This window comes from Meles meles, chromosome 13, assembly GCF_922984935.1.
Source record: "Meles meles chromosome 13, mMelMel3.1 paternal haplotype, whole genome shotgun sequence".
NCBI classification, from domain to species: Eukaryota; Metazoa; Chordata; class Mammalia; order Carnivora; family Mustelidae; genus Meles; species Meles meles.
Window position 1 is genome coordinate 60,076,196 of NC_060078.1, and position 19,987 is coordinate 60,096,182.

The window sequence follows — 19,987 nt, forward strand, 5'->3', positions numbered from 1 at the left end:
CTTGGGGAGAGAAAGGGTGATGGGGGAGGACAAATCCAGTAGAAAATGTGGGGTCCTGGTGGGCAACGACATGAAATGGTCTCTCAGGGCTTGAGAAACTAGAAAAGCCTTCCATCCTGTCCCTTGCACAGAACACTACTTGGGACTGGGGGATGGATGCTATGACCCTTCAAAGCCCTGAGAGCCATGTTCCTCAGTGCTTGGGGGCATTAAAAGGGACATCAGGAGAAAGTGCCCACCAATCCCAAGCTCCAGACCTTGGCTTTCTCCCAACCTCTTCCCATCCTGGGAGTTCGTGGGCAGTGAGCGAGTGACACAGGCTACCCAGGAGCACCTTGTCCTTGACACCAAGTTTATCTGGAAAGGGCAGAGCCTTAGTGATAGCTGGAGAGGGAAGAAGGTTGGGGGAGCTTTGGGAGGAGCCAAATCAAGCAAGAGTGGGGGGTTCCTGAGGCCCAAGGAGGTTAGTAGGTGGGGTAAGGAGGAGCCTGGCATCGGTGGGAGGAATCTGGATTCTGGTGAGCAGAGCATTAATGGGAGGTTCCAGGAGGCAGTGGGAGGAAGGGAGTACCATCAAGGGGTCAGTGGGCAGGAGAATGGTCAACAGGAAGGCACTGATCAGTGAGGGCTGACAAGTCAGGGGGGTAAGGGTAGTGGGCTGGTCCCAGGGACCCTGACCACAAGCTCCATGGGCTCCCGAGCCTTGTTTCGATAAGCCCGGCGGATGGTATCTACCGCTCGCTGGTGGGTCGCCTGCTCCAGGCTCTCTCCATCCACTGCCACGAGCTCGAAGCCAGCCTGGGATGGGGGCAGGGAAATAATCACAGCCCTCCCTTCTCAGGTCATCCCACCATCCAACCTCTCACCTCCAGCAGCTAGGACACTCCTCCCCATCTGGGTGGAGAGGATGGACAATGGGACTTTTGTGCCTGGGGCCGTGGGGGGCAGGGTGAGGCACAGACAATGGCCCTTTGTCCCTTGGGGATAGGGGTGGAACAGGATGGGCCACCCTCAGGCCCAGGCTGGCATAAGGGGACAAATTTCTCCCTGGGCTTGTTCATCTTGCCAGCCTGACCCCTCCTGCACCTAAGCCTCCTCCCATGACCTGGTTTAAACCTGTCTGGCTGGAAGATGAGCAGGTTCCGCCCCCCTCCTCCCCAATTCAGCTCTGGACCTTGGGAGTGGGCTTGGGTACTCTTCACCCACCTGCAGGGCCCCACTGAGGAAGGCGGCCCCCCCAGGGAAGATCTTCTCTATCTTCACCATGGGCTGCACCTTGGACTCAATGCCCCCAGAAATGCTGATGCCTAGTGAGAGAGAAACACTGGGTGAGTGTGCAGCCACTCCCCTCACCCGAGAGCTCCCAGAAGAAACCCAGCACCCCAGCACCAAGTCTAGACCCCAACTTCTCTCAAATCCCCAGATTCGCTTCTCACTCAGTTTTTGACTCCAAAAATCCTCCAGTTCCCACCCCCTGCAATCTCAAACCTCCCAAACAGACCCCCATATCCAAATCTTAATACCAGGCCCCCCAGTTGTACCCCAAAACCAAGGCCAGGAACCTCATCCAAACCCAAGAGCCTCATCTGCCAGACCCAGGCCCACATGGACTCACCCAAGGACTGCTTCATCTTGGACAGTGTGACTGTCTTCAGCTCCCCGCCAGGGTCCTTCTCAGCAGCCTCCCTGGCTGTCCTGCCAGTTCCATTCTGAGAGTGGCCTTGACGGCTCCCTGCCTTGGCTGCTTGCTCATCCACAGGTCGTGGAAGAGGGGGCCTGGCCTTGCGAGGCTTGTGGTAGCGCCCGTCTGCGGCACTCGGGGTGGGGATAGGTGCTGGGGATAGGGAGTGCCTGCGTCCCGGGGACTTGCCTCGGCACTGGCTGCGGCTGCGGCTGCGGCTGCGGCTGCGGCTGCGGCTCTGAGCCAGGCCCTGGCTCTGGCTCTGCCGCGGGGCCTCTGGGGTCAGGGGTTCCGTCAGCAGCCAGTTAGGCCTTAGGGGCCGGGGAGCGACAGGAGGTGGCTGGGGAGGGGGGGTGCTGGTGCTTCGGTGTGGGGCAAAAGCATCTACTGGCACATCTTGGAGAGGGGGGATCCCTTTATGAGGATGGTGGGGAGCAGAGGCCCCCAGGGAGAGCTGGAGGCCCCCCAGCTGCTCCCTCAGCTCCCCACTGTCATCCTCCTCTGAGAAGCCGTTCACAGGCAGCAGGTAGAAACCTCCACGACTGTCTGGGGAAGAAGGCCAAGGTCAGGCTGCCCCTCCTCACCAGTCCAGGCCACCCTGCCAGGCTCCAGTCCTTGCCTTTGCTGGTGGAGGGCCCGTGAGCCCCTGGCTCTGTTGGCTCAAGCCCTCCGGTGGTGTTCCCACAGGGAGGGACTCTGCCTAGGTTCCCGGCTAACACAGTACTTTAAAGCTTTCTATCACAGTCTGTGTCTTAGAAAAAACATGACTCGCACACCAAACTGGTCATTTCTCAGAGATTATTGCGTAGAAAGAGACTAGGTTTAAAAAGTGAGTGGGTTTAAAACCAATTATTAAGTAAATAATAGTACAGGAGGTGAGTGGCAGTGGTTAATGTGACTCTGGGGGAAAGAAATTTCCTTCAGGGGACCAGAAGGCCTTCTGAAGCCATAACACCCCATATGGGGGCAGGGACGGAAGGCCCGTCCTCCCTTCCCGGGTACCCCAGGAGTGTGCCCCCTCCCCCAGCGCTGGGACTCTGACTGACCAGGCACAGGTGTGATGAGGTGACGCTTGGGCGGTGTGTCCTGCCGGGCTGGTCTCAAGGCAGGAGGCCGCACTGCTGGGAAAGGAGATCCCCTCAGAGGCCCGGGGCCCTGCCAAGCTCCATGATGGACACAGCTGAAGGTCATCTCTGCCTCCTCTCCCCTGGGAGGCCCTCTTGCCATCCCCAGCTGGGGCTCGGAATCTGCGCATCCTACCCCCAGCTGCTGACCTGCCCGGCTCTTAAGGGCCTCAAAAGCCTCCAGCTCCACGGGCATCACCATGCTGTCGAAGCGGCCGAGGTCGGTGGGGGCCACCACACTCCTGGGGGAAGGCGAGAGATGAGGGGTGGGCAGGGCCACAGTTCTGGTGGGGTACAGTAGGGGGAGTTCTCCGGGGTCCCCTTTCTACCCCCAAGCCCTCCCCACAGCCTCCACCCCACCTGATGTCTCTCAGTAGCAGCAGCTTCGCGGGTCTGTCCAGAATGGCCAGCAGGGGCCTCACGAGGTCCTCCACGCCGCCCTCATGCACATACTGCAGAGAGAGGTGCCGCCAGTCACCCGGCGGCCGGGACATCCAGAGCTGGGGGGAAGGGCTGCGTGGGCCTTTAGGAAAGCTGCTCTCCATCCCAGGCTGTCCCCAGGACAGGGCAGTGTTGGTGACTAGGGGGAAGCCTGCAAGTGAGCTAACAGACCTATAATAACTGGTGAGTTGGGGGGGCAGCAACGGCTTTGGGACGGGCCCTTTAGTACGCCTTTTGCATCTGGTCTCTCATTTATCCACGCTGAGAGATGACGTGAATTATTCTCATTTTACAGATTGAGGAAACTGAGGCTCAGAGAGGAGGACTTTGCCCAAGGCCACACAGATAAGGAAGTGTGAGGAGCGATTGGAACCTGAGAAGTCAGGCTCCCGCCAGCTTCGGTGCCGGAAAAGGATGTGCAGGCAGTGGACTCTCCTCCCCGCCCCCACCTTCCAGGCAGAAGGAAGGAACTGGGGCCAAACGCTAGGCTCTGGGCCCGCCTGGCCCAGCCCGTGTCTGCACAGAGACCTACCAATTAGGCTTTGTTCAGCGCTGGAATAGGGACCTTGGGGAAGGGGTGGCTCGACAGAAAGCCTCTCCAGTCAGTCCCCTGCGGGGGCGGGGGATGGAAGCCCTTCTGCCTGGCACTGCCCGATCCCACCAGCCACACCCCACCAACGCAGACAAACTGGCAAACGAACACTGGGAGCCTCCCTTTTTGGACAACACACTGCCCCCTAGTGGTGGAAGAGTGACAAGTACTGATTCAGGGACACGGACACACACACACACACACACACACACACACACACACACTCTCTCTCTCTCTCTCTCTCTCTCTCTCTCTTCATCCTGGTGGTGGAAGGGTGACAAGTACTGATTCAGGGACACGGACACACACACACACACACACACACACACACACACACTCTCTCTTCATCCTGGAAGGGAATAAACACAGACAGCAAGACCTGGTGGTCAGAGTGAGACATCATAAATTCCGGGAAATAAAATATAAACTATGTGGTCCTAAACACACAAAAAGTTACAGGGGCTCACACATGCACGTGTCCAAAACACACCCCCTTATGTATGGAGAGAGAGATCTATGATTGCACAGAATCTGTCACATAGGTACACACTTCAAGGCCACAAATTTGCGTTCAGCATCTACTAAGTGTCCTACCCTGTGCTGGCAGTGGGGGCACAACGATGAAGACCCTGTTCCAAATCCTTCAGAAGTCAGTCTAGCGGGAAACGTGGGGCAGAGGGAATCTCAGAGGAGCATGCGCAGTCCGGGATTGGCTTCCTGGAGGCAGTGACCTTTACCCTGACCCCTCTTAGTAGGTTTGTTTCATTTACATTTACTCTTAAGGATATATGAAGGGAACAGCATGACTACTTGGAGGAAAGTGCCCTAAGGGTGGGGTGGAATAATGGGTAGACGGAAGTTCAGCTTGACTGCGGGCTACAAGAAGGGCCTCCATGTAGGCTGCATAGGTTGGGACTCTGGGGTGAGTGGTGGCCCAGAGTTGTGCAGTTCTCACATGTGTAACCCTAGGCAGTGGCCAACAGAAGATGACGAGGTGGTGATGTGGCGACCACGAGAAGGCTGAGGTTCGTGGCTGGGGAGTCAAAGCAGGGAAGGCCTGGAATGGGAGCCTGAGAAACTTTCTCTGCTCCACCAAAGGTAAGAGATTGCAAGGGGACTTGGGGAGTGTCAAGTGATCCAAGATGGGGTTTCTAAAGTCTGGCCTGGTGGCCGTGGAGAGCTGGCTCAGAGGAGAGAGAAGGGAGTAAACTTAGGGTTTGAGGCCACACATTCGAGTCATTAGGGGAGATTTACTAATCATTCCGACCAGAGCTCCACCCCAGAGGGTCTGATTGCTTTGGTGAGGTGTGGGTCAGGTTTGGGGGGTATGCAGGTGCTGTGGGGATGCAGGGAGAGGTGGTCCTGGCTTGGACAGGGTGGGAGGAAACCGAGGGCTGATGGAAAAGGAGCTGAGCCAAGAAACGGACACAGCGCGCCACCTAATGGCCAGAGAGCAGAGGTGCAAGCTCACGGAGGTTGGTGCTTGGGTTCCCACTCAGCCCTGAATTGAGGGTGATGACAAGAGTTTAGCCCAAAGGCCCTAGGTGCCCCCCAACATGCACCCCATCTGTGGCTCTGCTGTCAACCAGGCCTCGGGAAAGGGATGCATGAATTACCACGTCTCAGTCTCCAGTTGATACGCACCTACCTTAGCTAGACACACAGTCGCATGCAAACCTAGGTACCCCACAGACACACAATTGTACATATCACACAGACATACAACACAGCCCCACTCCGACCAGGCTGAGGACGTGGGGGGAATCACAAGCGACTTTCTGGAGGCCCTGGGGCTTGTTCTTGCGTGTGGGCTTAATGTGCGCTGATGCCGGCCCCTCACGGGGACACCAGGACAGGAAACCTGGGGACTCTGAGACAGGACAAGAGCAGAGGGCCTTCTGGTCCCCTTGGAGAGGGAGGCTATGCCTCCCACAGCCTCTCCAACATCCAGGCCACAAGGACTCCCTCACATCTACCTTGCACTCCACCCTGGAGCCCCACTTTCTGTTTGAAGTAGAAGGAAACAGAACAGTGCAGATGCTGGGGGAGGCTTGAGGTGTGTGGGGGTGGGTGACAAAATATTACTTACTTGGGTAACAGGGTGGCATCAGGTTGGGCCTGTGGGCTGACCCAAGTGTAGAGGGAGGCAGGGGTTCCGGGGAGAAGGTTGGGCTTTTGAGGAGCGAGAAGGCAGTGACCACAGAGACTCGTGTCCTCCGACTCATCACCTGTCCAGCTCTTTCTCTCCTTAGCTGAAACATCACCTGCTCCAGGAGGCCCTCCTAGACCACACCACCTAATTTGTACCTCTTGGGTTATTTTCTCCTGCTCTTTCCTTTCCTAGCCCTTGACGTGATTTGTCACTATGGGTATTTAGGTTCTTATTATTGTATCTCCCTTTCCTATCTGTGAGCTCAGTGTGTGTGTGTGTGTGTGTGTGTGTGCGTACGTGTGTGCACATGCGCAACGGGAGTGACTTCTGCTTTTACTGACCACTGGCCTCACGGCATCAAGCCCAGATACTGACCAGAGACTGTGGCCTTAATGAATGAGGGACTGGGTGGCTGGGTGACCGCAGGTTGGAGCTGGGGGCAGGCCGGAAGCTCACCCGGGAGCAGTGGCGTGTGATGGCCAGCACCTCATCGTCAGTCAGCAGCCGTCGGGCCAGGTCCTGAATAAGAGGCCGTCGGCTCTCCCAGGCTTGCACCTGCTCATCCATGCTGGGCAGCTGGCTGGAGGGGCTCCCGGACCTGGCAGAGAGCAGGGCCCGGCCCCTCTCCCGCTCTGCAGGGAAGGAGCAAAAGCACATGGTGACGGAGCCAGGAACCCTCAGGAGAGGAGACAGGGGCTTCTCTCAGTGGGGTCAGACCCCAGAACAGGTCAGCTGAGAGGCCTAGGTACTGCTGACAGAATCCCAGCCTAGCCCCAAGTCTCCCTACCGTGGTCTCCCATAGCAATCTTCCCAGCAAGGGCGCTCCAATCCAGACCCTTTGGCCCCCAACACAGACCCCTAAACTAGTCTGTTCCTTACTGGTGTCCTATGAATAGTCACTGCCATGGTACTCAATGGAGTTCTGGCCCAGGCTCCCTCATTCCCCAAAACCTGTCTTTAGGAGTCCCTCTGAGTACCAGTTCTTAAAAATGCACCCCAATATCTCTCTGCAGCCCTGTCTCTCCTGGTAAGCTTAGCCCAATTCTTTTAGTTGCCTCCAGTAGGCACTCAGTCCCCCATGCATGACCCCAGCTGAGTTCAGACCAAAGCCCGTTAATTGCCTCCAACATGCACCCCATTTGCGGCTCTGATGTCAACCAGGCCTCGGAAAAGAGATGCATGAATTACCGCGTCTCAGTCTCCAGGTGACAAACTTCTGCACGGGCCCCACTGCCCCTGCTATGGAGAAGAAAGGCTCAGCGGCGGGCCCTGGCTCCCAATCTGAATACAGGACTTGGGGGGCTCAGGGCTGGCTGGGTCACCGGCTGGAATGCAGAACTCAGGCTGGAAGGAGGTGGAATGGGGAGGCAAGAGGCCAGGCCACGGAGATCTTCAAGGACCACGGTCCCTTAGGGACTTCATTCATAGGCCGTGGGGAATCATCGAAAGTTTGAGATCAAGAGAGGGTGCAGTCTGGGTTCTGCTTGTGGAAATTCATTTAAAAGCAAATATGTGGAGGGAAGAACCCCAAGAACAAAGCTTGGGGGAGCACCTACCTTCAGAGGACAGAGAAAAAAAGAGGAGCCTTTGGAGGAGAGAGAGGAGTGTCCAGAGGGATAGGAGAAGCATCAGGTGAGAGCAGGGCCCGGGGGACTGTGAAAAAAGAGGTGGGGTTGAGGAAGGGGGCCTGGCTCGGCCTGATCTGAAGAGCTTGTCTCTTCTGTGGGACTCTCACCTTAGCCCCCAGTAGGGGCTGGGTCCAGATCCTCATTCCTTCATTGTTTTTGCCTACCCAACCTCCACTCTCCCTCCGCAAACAGCACCCCAGTTTCACCTGGGGACCTCTATTCTCAGTCCATGGGCTCCAGGGTGGCTCCGGGACCGAGGAAGGCCCATGAAAGCACCATGGGCCCGCCCCATTGGGCATGTGACCCAGCAGGGCCAATGAGAGTCTGGAACTTCAGCAGGACCTTTATAAGAAGCTCTCCTGTGGCCCTGGGTTGCTAAGTGGCAGTGCCCTCTTCCCTCTGAGTGGGCAAAACCTGCAGGATAATGAAGCCAACCCAGGGGAAAGGGGAACCAAAGATGAAGGGGACAGATGTCTGATGAGACTGTTTAAACCTTTAGACCTCCTTACATCAGTAGCTGAGCTGAGAAGTGCTTTTAAACCTAATTTGCGTTGGTTTCTGTCCGGTACAACCCCGAGAGTCTAACTCATCCACTTGTGGTCCAGTCTTGGAGCCTCGCCTGAGAGACGAGGCCTCTCTGAGGGTCCACTGGAAGCCCCTGTCTTAAGTGAAGCCTGCCTAGACCCTTCCACCTGGGCCCTGATCTAGAAACAGCCTTGCCCAGGGATGATTCTAGAACTGGGTAGGGTCTGTGGAGCTCTGGCCAGGGGAGGTGAAGACAAATATCCCAGGAGAGGCGTGCCCTACCCACCTCAACACCAAGAGCACAGAGACCTGACCCAAGCCCTTCAACTTCCTGGCTAGGCTGTGGCTCTATCAGTTTTCCTTTCTGTAAAGTGGGGAGATGAGACAGTTTAACAATGACCACTGCGTTTTCTGAGGACCTTCTGTACGCCAGACGATGTCCTTGAGTGATTTACATACACCCATTCCCTTATTCCTCACCATTCCTGAAGAAATAGGTAATCATGACTCTCACGCGACTCATGAGGAAACAGGCTTATGGGGGCAGGTAGCGACTCCCAGCTGGGAGTAAAGTAAAAGGCAGTGCAGGAGTTCAGCCCAGAGCTGCTGGATGCCAAAGTGGGCTGTACCGCCTTCCTCCCCGTCTCTCATCCTGCTTGCTTACCTTTGTCCAGGTCTAGGCGAGGGCGGGGCTTGGCTGGGCTCCCTCCATCCAGCGTCCAGGCCTCTCTGTGCCCATCGCCTGCCAGCCGCCCCTGCCGCCCTCCCTTGAAGAAGAGGTTCATCAGTGTCTTGGAGCGCTGCAGGGCCCCCTTTTCCCCAGAGGACCCCAACTTCTTCTTCCGCTGCTTCTTCTCCTCTGCGGACATGAGGGAGCACCCAGGGAGCTGGGGTGGTGGGCAGAAGGGAAGGCCGAGGGGCAGGGGTGTGAAGAGGGGCAGAGAGGAGAGACAGGAGGGGCAGACAGGACCCCCAGCCTTATGGGGAGGTGGGGATGGACATAGCTGGGCCTTCCTCCTTCACATTCCACCTCTCCGCACCCACGGCTCCAGCTCTGTGAGGACTCTCCAAGAAGGCCGGGGTATGTGTGTCTGTGCCTGTGTGTGCGCAGGGTGGCAAGGATGGATTAGGGTTGGTTTGGGGTCCAAAGCTGACAGGAGCTGGGACTGGATCTGAAGGTGGGTTTGGGGCCCAGGACCAGTGGAAAATGGGGCCCAGAGTGGCAACTGAGTGCATTCTGGGGCCAAATGAGGCCGAATCAAGGCCTAGAGCCAAGGGAGGGCCTAGGGCTGGGTGTGCGGCAGGTGTTGGACTGGGAGCTCTGGAGAGAGCATCAGCCGCCCCTTCCCTACATACCCCACAAGGTCAGGTGGCTCTGGGACCTCGTGATGGGGGGCCGCGGCCGGCTCAGGGCCAGCAGCAGAGCAGTCTTCGGGGACTCGGAGAGCGCAGAATCCAGGCGGCGGACAGGCCAGGGTCCGTCGGAGCGGATGGCAGTGTCCCTGAGGATGACGGTGGGCCTCACGCTGCACCAGGTCTCCACATGGCCCCCCACATCAGGCTCTGTCTGCATGGCTGTGTCTGCCCGCCCCCAGCCTGGGCCCCAGCTGCCCGGCTCGTCGGGCCCCAGGCAGACATCCATGCGGTCGGAGGGCAGGGAGCCCGAGCCCTCCGCGGAGCTGTAGAGGGCACTGGAGGCATAGGAGGAGACGCTGGAGCTGCTCTCAGAGGCCGGGGACACCTGCTGCAGCACCCCGTTGCTCACTGCAGGCAGTGGGGAAGGCAGGGGCATCTCAGGGGAAGGCAGGGTGGCTTCAGGGCCCTGCCAGGGTTGCAGACCACCTTTGGCATGGGGGGGTGGGTGAGTGTTGGGTAGCCGCGGAGGCTGGAAGCATGGGCTCTGGGGAACCGACGGCTTAGCAGTCCTGCCCCTGACTTTTTGAGAGACCTTAGGCAAGTCCCTTCTCCTCCATTCATGGCAACCCACCACCCCTATCCCACGCCGGACTCCAGAGCCAGGGGAGCCGGGAACTGAACCTGCAACTTCCAGAGGGGAGCCCAGAAATGGCTCTGGGCAGTGAGGAAGTCCCAAGCAGGTTGCTCCTCCTGCCCAGTTAGTCCTGAGAGACTCTGACCCACTGACAGGCCTCAGCCCTTTCCCTCCAACCCAGGGCCTGAGCCACTTACATCGGTCCAGCCAGCAGTACTCAGAAACCATCTCTTTGTAGGCAGGGTACCGGCCAGTCTCCTAGGAAGATCGTGGTGGGCATAGGAGGGCATAGGGAGTACGTGAGAAGGGGGCGGGTGAGAAGGGGGAGGGATGGGATAGGAGTAAACTTTCCAACTCCATCTCTCTCCTCCAAGTTCATCATGCTCAAGACCAATGGGCCACTTTATGTCTGAGCATGCCAAATTCCTCTGTACCTCGGGGCTTTGTATTTGCTGCTCCTTTGGTCTGGATTCTCTTCCTTCCACTCGTCTTCTGGCTAGTTCCTTCTCCCTTTTCAGGTGTCAGCCCCCTAGAGAGACCTGTCCTGACCCCCGGCTAAAAATGTCTTCCTCGATGACCCCTCCCATTTCTCTATTAATTTCCTTACAGCATCTGTCAGTTGCCATGCATCCTGTTTGCCTGGCTCCCCCCACCCCAGTACCCCCCACCCCTCGTCGCAGAGACTTCTTCTGTCTTGCTCACTGTTGTAGCCCCAGCACCTGGCAGAGAGGCTGGCATGTGGTACACACTTAAAAATGTTGAATGAATGAATGAGGGGCAGAGTGGGAGAGAGGAGGAGTGTTTGGGATCATGTGAGAGGAAGGAAAGGGAGAAACGGGATTTGTTGGAGGGGGGTTGTGGGATAGGAAATCAAGTGGCAGAAGGTGGGGGAATGGCAGAGGAGGCCCTGAAGAGCGAGATGGGTGAAGGCTAGGGAAGGGAAGAGAGCAGAGCTGGGCAGGAGTGGGGCCGGGGTGGGTTTCCAGTGGACAGCGAGCCATCCCGGCCCTTGCAGCCAGAGTGAGAATGACATGATCCTCAGGCAAGTGTGAGACCCACATGAATCATGAATGCAGGTGCCTCCCCTGAAATCCGATCTGGGGCCCCAGCCCAGCCTCCTTGCCCTGCGCCCAGGCCCCTCCCAAAGCCACAGCTAGTGCCAGCCCTTTGGGCAGGCTGCTTTCTCCTTCCACACCTGCACCTCCCCCACTCATCGGAAAGGGCACTGCCCTCCATGTCTGGGGAGCAGGACAGCAAGCAGGTCCTGCTGCTGGCCAGATGAGGAAGTGACCGTGATTCCTAAATGACTCGGCCTCTCTGAGCCTCAGTTTCTTCTTCTGTGCAGTAGGGATGAGCACAATGTCGTGCCCTCTCAAATGGCTATGGAAAAGTCCTAAGTTGTAGGGCAACAGATACTAAGTACTAGAGAGGTCTGGGAAGTCCTTCCTACAGTCTGGCCTCTCCCTGGCACCCACAGTCCTGCCCACCTTGATGGTCAGCATGATGTGTGTTTGGCCCTTCAGCACCTCCACGGCCTGGCTGTGGCTGATGTCGTCGAACCTGACACCGTTGGCCGCCAGGACCTGGTCCCCCACCTTGATGCCATTCTCCTCGGCCAGCCCACCATGATCCACTCTGGGGTCAGACAGGAGGCAGTCTGAGAGGCCACCTGGCCTGCCCTCCCTCACTTAGATACCAGAACGCCCCAGCCAAAATCCTGGACCCTCCTCCTGGAGCCCCCCACCCCTACCAAGGCCCCACCCCTGACCTAGGCCCTCCTTGGGACATGCGTTTGGCTGAGCCTCCTTTGCCAACCCGTCCCCACTGCACGCCCTGCCCCAGCCCTCACTTGGACACATAGATGCCCAGGCCAAACTCCTTGCCCCCGCGGATGTTGAAGCCCAGACAGAAGTCGTCCGATGTGGTGTACAGGTGGACAATGCGGCGCACGCCGTCCTCCGAGCCGCTGTCTGACGGTGTCGAGCTGCACTTCTCCACCACCAGCCGCCGATTCAACACATCCACCCTGGGATAGCAGCAAGCGGCCATCAGTCTGGGCTTCCCCCAGCCACGACCAGTCACCCCGTCTCTTCCCAGCATCCCCGATGACTGCACAGGTAAGGGGAGGTTGCCTTGGGGGACTCCCCAGTCCTGAGCCCTTCAGTGGGAAGTTCCCTTCATCAGGTGGGGAAACCACCCCAATTTCCTCTCTCTGTGGAGTGGCCCATTGTGCCAGGGCCCCTCTCACATCCCCACAAGAACCCTGAGGGTGAGGAGCTGTTACTATGTCCAGGTTCCCAGGAGTGATGACAGCAGGACTGCTGGCACCTGGGACAGACCTGGAAGGAGAGCTGGGGGACAGACATGGCCTTGTCTCATTACAGTGTCAGGCCTTGGGATCGCTGTGTTTCCAGCGCCAGGGGGACAGAAAGAGCGGGAGCCAGGCATAGCCATGTCCCACGCAGAGCCCTGTGTCTCCTGCCTCTCCTGCCGTGGGCTGGGTGGGCTGGACAGGGTGGGGCAAGGTCAGGGCCGGGACCAGGCCTTCTCACCATGTGGTCTTCTCCTTGGAGAACCTGATGCCCGGCACTCGGCCCATACGTCTCACCGTCAGGTGCAGACGGCTGCTGCCCGTGAGCACTTTCACGGCGCTGCCCATGGTGGTGCTCTCCAGGCTCAGCCCATTCACCTCCGTGATCTTGTCCCCCACGCACAGGCCAGCCCGCTCTGCACCAGGGGAGGGGGGCAGCTGGCATGGGCCTCTTAGGACAGTTCCCCCAGGGCAAAGCTAAGCCTTCCACCGCCCCCCCACCAGGCTTCTTTCCACGAGATTTGGGGTCCCCAGATGAGGTCTGGGTATTCCTCATTAGGCTAGGGACTTGTCCATTATCCCACTCCATCTGGGGAGGCGGCCCCATTTCCCCATTGGATCAGTCCCTCCAAAGCTGAGGACCCTTTCCTGTCATCCCTGAAAATAGGACTCCAGAACCCCAGTGAGGTGGGGGCTCATACCCTCAGCCAGCACCTCCCTTCAGGGGGCCCTGCTCACCTGCACTGCTCCCCTCCTCCACCTTGCTGACGAAGATGCCCAGGCCGTGCTCAGAGCCGCCCCGCACACTGAAACCCAGTCTCCCTGCTGGACTCTTCTCCACCCGGACAGTGCGGATGATATCGCTCTCATTACTGTTGGCTGTGTGGTGGCAGGAGCAGGGAGGGACACGGGCATGACTCCCATGTCCAGTCTGGGCACAGAGGGCTCCTGGGTTTCCCAGTTTGGGCTGAGTTTTTAGGCACAGATACCGAAGGCCTAAGGGCAGCCAATTTTTGAGTTCCCTATTGGTGCCTTTGAGAGTATGGGTCTGGGAGAGAGTATGGGAACAAGCAGGACAGGGCTCCATATTAGAAGATGCTCTTCTCCTTCCCTGATTATATAGGGGTGTGTGTATTTCTGGTGCTTACTAAGCTTCTCACTCCCACAGGCCTGGGATAGAACAAATTCCTAAAACCCCTGCCACTCTGAGGGTCAGATGGATAGAAAAGAAATTCAAGATTCCATTCTATGGGGCAGAGTTGAGCCAAGTTTGAGCTCCTCATCTTGAGCAGAAAGGAGTATTCGAGCTCTGTCTTCAAATAGTTGAAGAGCTATTCTGTGAAAGGCATTGGATGTTTTTGTCTGTGTAACCCAGATGGCAGAACCAAACTCAATAGTGGACTTCGACAGAGGCCAATTTAGTAGGAAAAAACTTTCTAAAACCTTCAGCCATCAGACAATGGAATGAGTTTTCCAAGACAGATAGTGAGTTCCCCATCTTTGGAGGCATACAAGTTGGCACTTGATAAATCCCTGTCTGGGATGTTGTAGAAGGATCTCTGAGGCCCCTTCTATCTCTTAGACTCTGTGATTCTGGAGGTAAGGGCTCAAGGAGCTACTTGACTAGATGAGGAGGGAAACCCAAAACACCACTCTGCTGCAGTATATGCCCAGGGCTCTGGGAGAGTGGTCTCTCTCCATCAGCACTGGGGAATGTCAGAGAAACAGGCTTCCCAGGAGCTGCAGTTGCCAGGGAAGGTGTTTGGGAAGACAAGATGGGTGGGATTTTAATGGGTGGAGCAAAAAGGGAGGGCGCCAAGAGGGAGGGGATGGAGTGAGCAAAGGCTTTAAGGTGGGTCCTTGAGAAGGTCTTTGGTTAGAAAAGTTAAGAAGACTGGAGAGGGAAGCTGGGTCCCAGATGAGAAGGTGAGATTTCTTCTTAGGCAAGGCTTACTCTAGAGGTATTTGAGAGGGAGAACTCTCTCTCTCTCTATCTCTGTCTCTGTTTCTCTGTCTCTGTCTCTGTCTCTCTCTCTCTCACACACACACACACACTCTTCTGCTTGATGTACAAGAAATCAGGTTACAATACATGACCAGAACAGCTCAGGAAGAAATCTCCAAGGGCAGCCTGTGGGTAGGGGATGGTGCAAGACAGATATGTGTGGTATCCTGAGGCTCCCTGCCTGATTCTGTCTGCACACATCTCAGCCCAGCACAGGAGTCCACGGCTCTCCTGTCCCCCAACCCTCTTTCTTCTCAGTTCCTCCCTGGGCCCTTCCTAGGGCCCTGGGCCAGTGGGCTGCCAATCTCTAGTGTTGAGCATAGGAACTTGGGGCCATTGAGGATAGAAACTTCTCTACCTCCACTGGCCTACCCCTGCCCACTGACCTCCCCCTCCAGGAGCTCACAGCCTCCTCACTGTCTCTTCACTCCCAGGCTTGCCCCCTTTAGGCCATTCTCTACACAATGGCCAGAGTCAGCTTTTACAGATCATGCCTGCTTATTAAAAACTTCAGCGCCTGCTCCTGCTTCTAGAAGGAACTTCACAATCCTGTAGGCCCAGTAAGGCCCTCCGTGGGCTATCCTCAGCCCACCTCTCTCCCTTCACCTCTGGCCGCCACCCCAACCTCATTGAGTTTTGGCTACACTGACTTCTCTCCTATTCCTCTCACAGGCTAATCATTTCAGTGTTCCCTCAATCTGTGAAACTCTTGCCCAGACCTTCATAAAGCCAGCTCCCAACCTGCAGTCCCTCCTGGCCCACACAGCACTTTCTCTGAGAAGCTTTCCTGGTCTACCCTCCCTGAAGTCCCTTGCCTTCCTCCCAAGTGACCTCTATTAGAGTGATCCTCAAACCGTGCCCTCCAGGCAACCAGCATATTTAGGAACTTATTAAAAATGTGTATTCTTGGGGTACCTGGGTGGCTCAGCTGGTTAATAAACTGACTCTTGATTTCAGCTCAGGTCATGATCTCAGGGTCCTGGGATCGAGCCCTGCAACAAGCTCTGAGCTCAGCGTGGAGTCTGCTTGTCCTTCTCCCTTTGCTCCTCCCCCTGCTCTCTCTCAAGTAAATACATTAAAAAAATTTTTTGTTTGTTTATTTATTTGACAGACAGAGATCACAAGTAGGAAGAGAGGCAGGCAGAGAGAGGGCGGGGGGGTGGGTGGGAAACAGGCTCTCTGCTGAGCAGAGAGCCCGATGTGGGGCTTGATCCCAGGACCCTGTGACCACCACCCGAGCCAAAGGCAGAGGCTTTAACCCACTGAGCCACCCAGGTGCCCCAATACATTTTTTAAAAGATTTTATTTATTGGGCGCCTGGGTGGCTCAGTGGGTTAAGCCGCTGCCTTCGGCTCAGGTCATGATCTCGGGGTCCTGGGATCGAGTCCCGCATCGGGCTCTCTGCTCAGTAGGGAGCCTGCTTCCCTCTCTCTCTCTGTCTGCCTCTCTATCTACATGTGACCTCTCTCTGTCAAATAAATAAATAAAATCTTTAAAAAAAAAAAAGATTTTATTTATTTATTTATTTATTTGACAGACAGAGATCACAAGTAGGCAGAGAGGCAGACAGAGAGAGAGAGGGAGGCAGGCTCCCTGCTGAGCAGAGAGCCTGATGTGGAACTCGATGCCAGGACCCCGGGATCATGACCTGTGCCGAAGGCAGAGGCTTTAACCCACTGAGCCTCCCAGGAGCCCCCCCAATACATTTTTTAAGTATCTTCTTGGGGCACCTGGCTGGCTCAGTCAGTAGAGTATGTGACTCTTTTTTTTTTTTTAAGATTTTTTATTTATTTATCTGATAGACAGAGATTACAAGTAGTCAGAGGCAGGCAGGGAGAGAGGAGGAAGCAGGCTCCCCGCTGAGCAGAGAACCTGATGTGGGACTCGATCCCAGGACCCTGAGACCATGACCTGAACCGAAGGCAGAGGCTTTAACCCACTGAACCACCCAGGCGCCCCAGAGCATGTGACTCTTGATTTCAGGGTTGTGAGTTTGAGCCCCACATTGGGGTAGAGATTACTCAAAAATAAAATCTTTAAAAGAAAAGTATATTTTAAAAAATGTGTATTCTTGGGCTTCGCTGCAGGTGCCCTAAATCAGAGGCTCTGGGTGTGGGACCCCAGCAGCTTATCTTTTCACAAGCCCCCCAGGCAATTCTGATGTCTTCCCAAGTTTGCGAGCCACTACTCTATCCTACCATGCAAATTAGTGCCTCCGAGGGTCTTACCATCCTTTCTCATGACTGGCTTGCTCACATATTATTTATTGTCTGTCACCTTTCACTAGATTATAAATTCACTCATGGTAGGGACTTTGTAATCCTTTTCTGCCAATGTATCTCCAGTTTGCCGCACAGCACTTGGTATCTGCCAAGGATTTTTTGAGTAAGTAAAAGAATAAATGGATGAAGGAGAGAGGGGAGAAAGGGCTCAGAGACTGAATTGGATCAGAGAATGAATTTTCTCTGGGACCAGCTGAGTTTGAGGAGCTGGTGGGAAGTTATGGGGGTGAGGTGGGTTGTGGTTTCTCCTTCCCCACTGTGTCTCTCTTATCAGTTACTTTAGGCCTCTGGAATAGTCTAAATAGTAACAAGGAGGAAAGGTTCCAGGATGCAGTGACTGGGGAGATGTTTGTGCTCAGGTGGAAGGGAAAATTCTGAGCTCAGGGGCTCCCAGCCCAGATAGGGTAGGGGCCGGCTGGTGGAAGTCTGTCTGGCCCTCCCCTTAGCTGCAGGAGCAGGGCTCGAGGGCGAGGCAGTTGGACAGAGCCATCCTGGAACTTCTGCAAGAGCATCTTTAGGGGGAGAGTGTACAGAGCCGTCACACCATAGTTGGGGCATTGTCTGGGGGGCTGTGTGAGGGGGATGTATTTGTTCTTTTAATACAATGGGACCTAAAAAGGTCCTGCCCTAATGCCTTCCCTGTCCCCTACCACGTCCCTTAGCTCCTCTGAGGACTTTTGCTCCGTGACCCGAGTGGCAGTGGTAACTCTGAGTAGTGCCTTGGTGCTCATTGGGGTAGGGGAGACCCAGCATGGTAGATGATGGGAGTGAGCAGGCCTGGGCCACTGGTGCAGGAAAACCCGCACCCTGAGCACACCAGCAGCCGGGGTAAGGGGACAGTGATGCCAGCTGGGTCAGAGGGGAGGAGACGGGTCTGAAAAGTCCACTCTGGGATCCAGCCAGGGGAGTTCTGCTGGCTGGGAAACAGAAGGGGAGCTGGAGATATTTATCACATCTGTCCCACAGAAAGCCCAGCCCCGGGGGTGCCCATTCTGCTCCCCACCCCTGCTGACACTCAAGGTCCTGTCTTGTTCACTGCCTCTTTGTCGCCTCACATCTGTCATTGCAGCCAGGCTGTCTCCTAATTGCCCCCACCCCACCCCCCATCCGGGCCTCCGCCCTGTGCTCTTGGTTTCCACTTCCAGCCATGTCTGGGAAACCTCCATCCCAGCACGAGTTGCTCTCATCCCTCTGTCTCTAAGCCCCACTACATTGTACATTTCTGGAAGGTGAAGATTGACCCTCGTTTTTCTCCAGGCCCCCCGCAGGACCTGGTGTAGAGCGGGTGTGCCATGTAATAGCGTGAAACAACTGTGTCAGATCAGGAAACCAGGCCTGGGGCTCCCTTCTGGACCCTCAACCCTCCTTCTCTCCCCTCTCTTTGGAACATTTGCTACTCTACCTTTCTTTTCTTCTGCATCTGAAATCTTTTTTAAAAAGATTATTTACTTATTTTACATAATCTCTACACCCAGTTGGGGCTTGAACTCATGTCCTGAGTCCCGAGCTCTTTGGACTGAGCCAGCCAGGCACCCCTGCACCTGAAATCTTTAATTCCGTCTCCCCAGTGGTCACTGAGTCCTCACAACCCAGCATGGAGCTGGTCACACAACGGGTTGGTTGATGGATAGAGCCTTCTCCATCCTGTTCCCCCCAGCCCGCATTGCGAACACCAAGGGACAGGAGAAAGGCGGAGTCCTTAGGATGGAGCTGCGCATTCCATAGCCTATCTTGCTGGCTGGGGAGCTAGCACATCACACACACCTGTCCCTGCCTCCACACTCCTATCTCCCCCCTCCCACCTCTCTACAATCCTGCAACCCTATAGTGTTGGCCTGAACCTGAAGAAAGGGCCGATGAGGAGGAATGTGTGGCTAAACAGGGGCCCTCCAGGCCCCACGGCTCTAAGACTCCCATGTCTCCAGCTCCTCCTCCCAGCGGGGCCCTTACCCCCACCCTCAGCGCCAGGCCCGAGCTGGGCCCTGCTAGCACCTTCGATGGGGGAGTTGATGAGGATGACGCGGCCCATGGGCGATGAGGCTCGGATTCCGCGGGGGGGCCCGTTCAGCAGCCGCTGCTGCCTCTTCAGCAGGTATCGCGTTGCGGAGCCAGAGTCGCTGCCCAGGTGGCCGCGGGAGGAGAGGGAGCTCAGGGAGCCCGAGCTGAGGTCTCTGAGGCCCAATGGGTCAAAGCCCACTGCAAAACCCTGCGCCATTGTGGCTAGCCTGAGGCGGCGCCCTACAAGTCCAGAAGGAACCTGCTAGCCCTTGAGAAAAGGGCCCTGCGTGCCCCCCGCTCCATGAGCCTTCTGTGCAGAGCAGGGGTCTCAGTACTGGGAGCGCCCCACCTCGGCTGCTTCTCGGGAGTGTGCGCTCCAGGCCTGCGGATGGAGAGCAGGGATGGGGACAAGGGTGTAATCGCTGCCCTCGCTGGCCCCAGAACTTCCACCTTGGCCCTGATTTGAGCATCCTGTCGTCCCATGCCTTAGGCCCCTCTCCTCTCCCGCCCCTGGTGCAGTCCAGGCACCATCGCAGACTTGCGGAGCCATTTCTACAAGGCCAGTGGGAGCCTCTCATTCACTCTTCATTCTGGCTCTCAGCTGAATCATCTACCCCAGTGCCCAGTCCTGGGTAGCGTGGAGATGGATTCTTGCGGGCCCTAGGGCTTCAGATGGTGTGAAGGAAATTGGGGCCAGGACAATTCCCTGCACACCTCTCCTTGTGTTTTTGGGTAGGGGGCTCGGGTCTCTAGGGCAGGGCTTCAGGACCTGGGACAGCTGCAGCCAAGGGTCCCAGAGACTCCCCGACCACCAGATCTTCCCTGGTCCCAGGTTGTTGTCCCCTCCATCCCCCTCCTCTCTCCTCTAACGAGGTGGCCTGAACCTCTCCTAGGCTTTGGCGGAGGACCTGCAGGCTAGAGCCCCACAACAGCGCGCACAAAACCCGGAGCCAAGTCCCCCAGAGAAGCTCTGGGACTCAGAACGCAGCATCCCACCCACGGGTCGGTCCTCTCGGCCCCCAACTCTCCAGCTTGGCTCCCCTCACCTGCTCGCTGGTGCGGCCGCCGGCAGCCTCCCCCGCCCGTGGGCGCCCGCGTGCGCAGCAACTGGGGGAAACCTCGCCCGCACTCCGCCCAGGCTACGGGAATAAGGCCGGCCTGCGTAGGTGCGGTCTCCTATTGGCTGCGACAGCCGCCAGTCACCGCTTCCGTCCCCTCCCTCGGGCGCGCAGGACTGCAGTTTGTCACCTGGGCTGAG

The 19,987-nt window shown here is 56.8% G+C and overlaps 1 protein-coding gene and 1 long non-coding RNA gene across 6 annotated transcripts; one reads left to right on the forward strand and one right to left on the reverse strand.

The window, feature by feature from the left end:
* Window positions 1-49: 49 nt before the first annotated feature.
* On the reverse strand, window positions 50-19,841 carry PDZD7 (PDZ domain containing 7). Of its 5 annotated transcripts, none has more exons than XM_046026400.1 (16): window positions 19,776-19,841; window positions 18,724-19,111; window positions 13,183-13,323; window positions 12,686-12,860; window positions 11,983-12,159; window positions 11,621-11,768; window positions 9,500-10,391; window positions 8,808-9,002; window positions 7,179-7,229; window positions 6,447-6,622; window positions 3,166-3,257; window positions 2,956-3,047; window positions 2,728-2,802; window positions 1,616-2,227; window positions 1,207-1,307; window positions 50-798 (listed from the first exon to the last, which is right to left on the reverse strand). In XM_046026400.1, the coding sequence occupies exons 2-16, from the start codon at window positions 18,944-18,946 to the stop codon at window positions 637-639; spliced, it is 3,312 nt and encodes a 1,103-aa protein (XP_045882356.1). In that variant the 5' UTR covers window positions 18,947-19,111; window positions 19,776-19,841; the 3' UTR covers window positions 50-636. The 5 variants fall into 5 exon arrangements, with proteins under 5 accessions (XP_045882356.1, XP_045882358.1, XP_045882357.1 ...); XM_046026402.1 differs by lacking the exon at window positions 19,776-19,841 and having other exon boundaries at window positions 9,500-9,907; window positions 10,331-10,391; window positions 18,724-19,172; XM_046026401.1 differs by lacking the exon at window positions 19,776-19,841 and having other exon boundaries at window positions 2,728-2,799; window positions 18,724-19,172.
* On the forward strand, window positions 4,622-13,225 carry LOC123954958. The gene is made up of 3 exons (XR_006821197.1): window positions 4,622-4,936; window positions 12,066-12,250; window positions 13,112-13,225. It is a non-coding gene; the product is annotated as an uncharacterized LOC123954958 (long non-coding RNA).
* Window positions 19,842-19,987: the final 146 nt, after the last annotated feature.